Here is a 7,632-nt window from a genome sequence, read left to right on the forward strand (position 1 = left end):
TGATATCCTGTGTGTGTAGGAGTGTTGAAGCTGTCTGCGAGCGAGTGACGCAGGGTATTGAATCAGCCCAACCCCGTCGGCCTACCGGGGATTTTCCCGGTATCCCCTATGGCCAGTCCGCCCCTGCCAGTGCATGTGGAATGACCATTTAATGTTAGTTAACAAAGCTAGTTAGCAAGCTAATGCATACATGGTTAGCAAAATGGCTAATATGCGCTAACTAGCTAGCAGCTAAGGATTTGGGTAAAACTTGTATATTGTTGCAAGTTAATTTGAGTTTAAAATGTCTGTTTCCAACTCACGTCAGTAATGTTATCTAGCCATTTATCATCTCAAAGAAACGACACTTCTCCATTAAAAAATGATACATTAGGAAGATACCTTAGCAAGCAGGAAGTGAGTACACATAGCTAGTTGCATGGGCTGAAATAGTTCATTTTCTCCGAATCAGATCACTGACCAATTACAGTCGTAGCCTCAAAGTGATCAAAACCACTTACAGATTATGACAAATGGTTCCAAAAGACCCTTTGCAACTTCAGAGAGAAATAATGGCCAATGTTTTGGTGAAATCCTACAAGTCTCCCATTGACTTCAATGGGGCGGTTAAATGAGGCTTCTAACGTCACTGGTGACGTTAGTTCGCCTGCCCCAAACAATACAACCCTCATACGGAGCTTCAAACAAGGGCAGTGGTTTAACTTTTGACACAAGCTTATATTATAATATTAGAAGCCTCGGTTTCAAGGGTAGCATCACTAACTGACCATGGAAACTATGGAAATGAATGGAGGAACGGACCGTGACAGCGGAGGAGAGGTAAGATAAGAGATGAACACTGTAAGAAGCAACTGCCTAAGTGCTGCCTATCTGGAACATAGAGGATACTTGAGTGTCCTCGTGCAGCAGCGCTGCACACCACACCGACATTGATAACCCGATTTTTGACGTCCTTATGGTTCAGAGTGTGGCAAGCAATTGAGCTAACAATTTAAGCAGGCTTTTGTTAAGACCAGGTTTTGCCTCTTTAGCCACTTGAAAGCCCAAACTACATGCATTGTGTAAGCTACTTGTATTCCCTCTTTTGCGCTATGGAAAGGCATCGGCCAAAAAAGATACATGTGAAATACGTCCACTTAGGTTGAATGTAGTGAAGCTATTTAATCAGATTCACATAGGCACCAGAAACGAGCTACAACGTAGCTGAAAAGGACATGTTTTTTAAATCGCTACATTATTGTCAATGGCTTGTTGAGTTGTGATGGGAATGTGTGAATCATCTCATAGCGCATTCCTGCGTAAACCGACTATTGCATCCCCCTGCCTTTAAGGATGTTTAGATTCTATAACGGCAGTAGTGATTTCACTCTCCATTTGTATTATGTATACAGTATTATGACTAAAAGTTATTAAGGTCTAAATTTAAAGTAACATAATTATTTCCATTAGTTTGTAGGCTCGTGTCTGTATTGTTGTAATGTTTCACGCAATTGACTAGTGCTGTTATTTCAGTCACTTCAGGTCTGTCGAGGTTTCAAGTTATGATATGTTAGCATTCAGCAGTCTCAAAGCCCACCTGTCTTAGAACAGAGATTAGGTCATAACCACGTGTTACTGCTGCAGGAAAATCCAAAACCCATTGGGCAAGTCGCCTAGTTTTAACCTGTTAGACCTTCTTTTGTTATAAACTAGAGGTTTCAGCCCTGACCAAGGCAAATGGGAATGCATTAATCAAATTATTCTTAACACATGATATATGGAACATGTTGTAAAGCAACATCCACATGCAGGAAAGTGAAAAGTGCCACGGTCAAAAGTACAAAGTACTACAAAGTAGTCACAGTCTCAGAGGCCAGTCACTTGTTCTATAAACAAATGTGGTCTGGTGGTGCATGAGTCAAAGTCTGTCCTACTTTCTACATATGCTCCCTCAAAGTTGTAATATTATGCAGTATGTATTGTCAATTTGTCACATATTCTGGAGTATCATTCATACATTACTAGGTTATATAATGTGAGAAACCTACACCTGTTGACCACATTGGCCTTTTAAATATCATACATCTATTGTTAGGTCAGCGACTCAGTTAATAATAGAAAGCATCTCTGAGTGGCTGAAAGCGGGTCCTCTTGACCCAAGCACTTTTGGAACCACAGTCAGCAATATTTTATTTTTATTAGCGGAAGTATGAACATGGTAAAACTGAGAATCAGCAGTGGTTTGAGAGAGGGGGGTAGGGACGATACTCTGATGTGTTCACCATGGAGTTAACTAACATGAGTCAAACAGAAAAGGTCAGGAACTTCACAACAGAGTAAACCAGAGAGATACAGCAAGAGGGAGAGAGAGAAAGGAAATAAAACACAGAGAGAGAGAGAGAGAGATAGATAGATAGAGAGAGAGAGAAAGAGAGAAAGAAGTGGTCAAGTTACCACAGAGAGGGAGAGACTGTGGCTGTGAAAGTGAAAAGCCAGCCAGATAACTGGCAAAGTCTGAGGGAGTGGACCTGTGTTTGTGGAGATAGTGAGGGACTGTCTGTCCGCTGTTTTCATTTTGCAGCTACCAAGGCTGACACAAGGGTCCTGTTGTTAGGCCTGCAGACTCAACTCCTCTCTAGGAGAAACACAGGGAAAAAAACAAGAGTTAGAGAGAAAGACATACAGAGAGAAAGAGATCTGGAGGAATGCTTCTTTAAACACAGACGCCATCGGTAGCATTTTTGGCCAGTTAAACCTCCATTGTCGTTTTTTTTCTCTCAGCTGCACTGCTGATGAAGCTTCTGACTATATCCTCTGGGTATGTACCATTGGCTGTGTTTATGGAAAGTCGTAGACATATTATGTAAAGTCGTAGACATATACAGACATTATATACTTTAGTTTGAAGTTGCACTGCCAAGCTGCCTTTCAGAGTGAAATGTACCCTACCTGGTCTGATTAATGAACCATGACTCTGAAATGAATACCTAACTAATCACATGAGTTGCCTGTTATCTGTTTGGGAATTTGAGAATGCATGTCATGAGACTAGTTTCCAGACGTAAAGCTGGAAGTAAACAAAAAAGCCTTCCCACAGTGGTGGGCTGGTGCCACCGTCACTCTCTCTCTGAGAGAAAAATGTAAGGAAATAAGCTCGGCTTTTCACCGCCCTTGTTTCCCTCCACATGGTCACCGGGCTCTTTTACTTCCCATGAAGATGTCATCGGCACTTTCTCATTTCCTTCAAAAACACCGTGTGAAGTTTCCTGTGAAATTCATTTAAGTGATTTGCAGAAGTGCAAACTATCCTCTTGGTTACGACCAAAGGTGTAAAGTAACGAATTACATTTACTCACGTTACTGTAATTGAGTAGTTTTTTTGTGTACTTTGTAATTTTTTCAGTAGTTTTTGAAATCTGTAATTGTACTTTTACTTAAGTAGATTTTGACTGAAGTATTGCACTTCGCTACATTGGAAATCACATCCGTTACTGAGTAAAAAAAAACTGCAATAACTTTTCTAGTTATCACATTCATTTAAGACTCCAAACTGTTCATCGGTAGAGTGCCTCCAGCAAAACTGTTGCAATATGCCTAAAGTACATGTATTTGTATGGCACAGGATGTAAAACTCAGCTGTCAGCTAAGGTGATCAACCGATTGACGCTGGATAAAGTGACGAAACGTTAATACAACGGCAAGGAGTGACAGGATTATCAATTAATAACATTACTTTCTGATGGCCTAAGGTAGTTGTTGTCAACTTGCTATTTTTAGCTTCAGTTTTATGGCTCCATAAACAGCGAAATACAAATACATTCGGAAAGATGCAGATTCGCACTGAATGTGTGTGTGTTTGTTATAATTAACTCATGTTGTTCATGTATTCATGTCCACTTACCACAGCAGTAACTCATTCATAAATGTTGATGTATTTCACACTTTACAATAAGGCTCCCTTTTGCCAGTTATAAATGTTAGTAACTCATTAGTAAGATTAATGAGTAGTAAGCAGTAACTTGATCTTGGATGGATGGATGGATGGATACTTTATTAATCCAGAGGGACATTTTAGGAAATCCTGTAGCTTATACAACTTACACATAGGGAGAACACGTTCAAAAGGAGTGGGGTAGTAACAGATACAAGAATGGTAGGGAGTGACGGTGTAGGTGTAGGTGTAGGTGCCCAGTAGGAAAGTGTTCTTGTGCTTGTGTGGATAGTGCAAAGAGAGAGTGCAGAAAGTCTGTGCAAGGGGCTAGTATAGCCAGTTAAGGGATGGACAGTGGGTTGGTATAGTAAGCCAAATAGTGAGCCCGCATCGATGTATGAAAACTGTGTTATAACTTGTTTATAATGGTTTATTAATGATCTATAAAGTGTTTACAACCTAATTAATAACCTAATTATAAACCATTTATAAACCTTTATAAGAGGAGCCTTATTGTAAAGTGGTACCGGTTTCTCTTCTGTCTTTGTATCTGTCTCAGACTCCTCGTCCAGCACGCTGGCGAGGACGGTCCGATCCTCTCAACATGAACCACTATGCCAATAAGAAGAGTGCAGCGGAGAGCATGCTAGATGTGGCCCTTCTCATGGCTAACGCCTCCCAACTGAAGGCAGTGCTGGAGCAGGGGCCAGACTTCACCTTCTTCATTCCCCTCATCACACTCATCAGCATCTCCCTCTTCCTGCAGGTCCTGGTGGGAGTGCTGCTCATCTTCATAGGTGAGTGAATGGGTTGTGGGATGGGGTCGTGTTAATGGAACTTTGGAATGTGCGCTCTCTCCTCAGAGGTTCAATAACTGTATACTGTATACACAGGAACTCACCATCACATTTATTCTGGTTCTGTAAACATTGTCATTGTGAAACTTGGCAGAAAGGTGTAACATGGGCCAAGGGAGAACCCATTACATTTTGGAGTGGAGCTGACTTGATTTAGTTTCGCTTTCGCTTAGATTGTGAGATCCAACATTTTTCCTTGGCAGAGGTATGTGCTCAACTGTGTGCCATTCTAGTTAGGATACCATTTTATGTGGCAGGAAAATTTGTTGAGGGAGGTCACCCCTGGAGAAATACTTTAAAGCATTTTGAGACTAGAAGGCCACAGAAATGCCTACTGTTACTATAACTAGCTAGATCTTCTTGAAGCTATAACCTAGGCTATTTCTTACATAGGCTCACCAATGAGTAACAATTTTCCGTTATTAGGACACATGTCGTAACCAAGAGGGTAGTTTTGCACTTCTGCAAATCACTTCAATTAATTTCACAGGAAACTTCACTGGGTGTTTTTGAAGGAAATGAGAAAGTGCTGATGACATCTTCATTGGAAGTAAAAGAGCTTGGTGACCATGTGGAGAGAATCAAGGGCGGTGAGAGTATTGCAATGCAAGGCTCTCTGTTCTGGTAGATTAATAACAGAAGGGTGAGGTTGGGTGAAGTTCTGAACATTTGAACATTTGAGAACCCACTATCTGACAACAGAAATGGCCTTCCAGAATTTGTTCTGGTTAAAACAAGTGGGTATTTGGGATGTGAAGCAGTAGGAACAGATGTGGCCAGAATAATGGAGGTCTGTAATTCTCAGATGTTTACAATCAAAAGGAATTTGCTATCTCTCGAGGGGAAAAGAGGCCTAAAGAGGTTGGAGGGATTAGAACATTACGAAAACCCAACATGGAACCACGTTAAATACCTACTCTTAAGGATTCAGACAAATTTATTCTGAATTAAATTTCGAATTGTCCATTTCAAGTTTGGCATTTAACACATGTTGAAGCCCTCATGTTGAAGCCCATAAATCTCAGCCCCATTGTTCCGTTGCCCAGGTCCTTCCCTCTCTGTCCTTTTCTACTTCAATACACAAGCAGAAGGGTCCATTGATAGGGCCCTGAGTGAACTTTGACGGAAAGTTCGGAAGATCCACCAAACCAATAATGCTCTGTTGTCAGTTGTCAACTCAAAGTCAGTCGACCATCTCTGTGGGCGTCACAGGACTGCTTGCACGGTGGAATTGCCCAGGAGTAAACAATACTCTTGCAGTGGAATTTGTTTTGATTATGTCCCAACATAGGGCTGGGCTCACTTGCAGCTGACTTGCTGGGCGCTTGCAAAAATTTTGTTTAGCTTTCGCTTAGATTGCTAGATCCAACATTTTTCCTTGGCAGAGGTATGTGCTCTACTGCGTGCCATTCTAGTTAGGATACCATTTTATGTGGCAGGAAAATTAGTTGGGGGAGGTCACCCCTGGAGAAATACATTTAGCTTACATTTCTCAAGCATTTTGAGACTAGAAGGCCACAGAAATGCCTACTGTTACTATAACTAGCTAGATCGTCTTGAAGTTATAATCTAGGCTATTTCTTACATAGGCTCACCAATAAGCAACAACCTACAACTAAACACGATTATTACCGCGATGGCACGAGATAATCAAATCCGATCACTGAACACTGATATTAGGGGTAAGGTAAAGACATGCATTGTGTACATAATATTTCAGCCAAAGCTCTGCCTTTTTGAGCCTAAGATATGCCACGGGTATAACATGGGTGGACTTATATTAGCATGGCCATAGCCATTTATAACTTCCTGACCCTGCATGTACAACTGAATAAAAGACAAAGTTGTTATAGCCTAATGTTAATTTACCAAATCACCCAATTATCAAGTGTTATCTCATCCACCATATGGATCATGTTAAGTGAAGAATCTCTTTTTGTCTTTCACACAGTGAAGTGGAACCTTAATGATGAGAGCAAGCACTTCCAGCTTAATGTAATGGAGAACATCACCACAGCACTAGTCTTCATCATAGTAGTAGTCAATGTCTTCATAACTGCATTTGGTGTCCAGGGGCGTAACGTCACTACATGATTCAGAACCCAAGGGCCCACCTGTGAATAGGTAAATATGATATATATGCCAATTTTTTATGTCTTGAGTAACTACATGTGTTGAGGGACAAGATATTAGCATTTAGACATCGAATTACATTTCGATTGGGATTTGTGTGTGTGGGTATACAGTACCACATTTTACTTAAATGTTTTCTATCTTGGCTACTTCTCTTTTAAGTATAGCACTTTATTTTTTGCGCAATCACATATTGTTCTTTTCAAGTTTTATTATTTTTATTAATCTGGTTTTTGGAGCGGTTTCAACTCCGTTTCCGTTTTCCTAATGCGTTTTCCTAATGCTTCTACTCAGCTAAATGATACGTCCACTGGTTTTGTTTTTTGTTTCGACTCCTGGCTAAATACTCGACCACTAGTGGGGTGAGAGAGAGAGTGATGTTGGCATTGTGTGTTATGGTTACAGCTATGGTTAAAAACATTACACAAATTACCGTAGGATATTTCCAGAAGTTTATGCACAAATGTTTCTGAAGTACTGGAATTCTCTAACAAGAACTCAGAAACAAGGTGATTGCAAAATGAGGCTGTAGATTTCTATCAACCAATCCAGGCCTAGGTTATATTCACTAACTATAAGTATGAACAGTTGATGAATGCATTGAGAAGTTTTAGGTGGACAAACAAAATATAGTAAGAATTTACATTTACCTCCACATTCACCTCACAGGAAAAAAAAATCAAAGACAAAGCAACAATCATGGACAGAATGAAGTACACTTACCAAACATTT

General features: G+C 40.5%; 1 protein-coding gene across 3 annotated transcripts; it reads left to right on the plus strand.

The window, feature by feature from the left end:
• The first annotated feature begins 625 nt into the window (after positions 1 to 625).
• Positions 626 to 6,892, plus strand: ninj1 (ninjurin 1). Of its 3 annotated transcripts, none has more exons than XM_031568401.2 (4): positions 626 to 819; positions 2,761 to 2,797; positions 4,470 to 4,707; positions 6,719 to 6,892. In XM_031568401.2, the coding sequence occupies exons 1-4, from the start codon at positions 788 to 790 to the stop codon at positions 6,859 to 6,861; spliced, it is 450 nt and encodes a 149-aa protein (XP_031424261.1). In that variant the 5' UTR covers positions 626 to 787; the 3' UTR covers positions 6,862 to 6,892. The 3 variants fall into 3 exon arrangements, with proteins under 3 accessions (XP_031424261.1, XP_012686599.2, XP_031424262.1); XM_031568402.2 differs by lacking the exon at positions 626 to 819 and adding an exon at positions 3,602 to 3,728 and having other exon boundaries at positions 2,782 to 2,797; XM_012831145.3 differs by lacking the exon at positions 2,761 to 2,797 and having other exon boundaries at positions 634 to 819.
• The last annotated feature ends 740 nt before the right edge of the window (positions 6,893 to 7,632 follow it).

Source organism: Clupea harengus, chromosome 5, assembly GCF_900700415.2.
Source record: "Clupea harengus chromosome 5, Ch_v2.0.2, whole genome shotgun sequence".
Taxonomy (NCBI): domain Eukaryota; kingdom Metazoa; phylum Chordata; class Actinopteri; order Clupeiformes; family Clupeidae; genus Clupea; species Clupea harengus.

Coding starts and splice junctions, on each gene's coding strand:
- ninj1 (XM_031568401.2), top strand. CDS start 788: ATGGAGGAACGGACCGTGACAGCGGAGGAGAG. Junction 820..2,760: donor ACCGTGACAGCGGAGGAGAG/GTAAGATAAGAG, acceptor TTTTTCTCTCAG/CTGCACTGCTGATGAAGCTT. Junction 4,708..6,718: donor AGTGCTGCTCATCTTCATAG/GTGAGTGAATGG, acceptor TCTTTCACACAG/TGAAGTGGAACCTTAATGAT.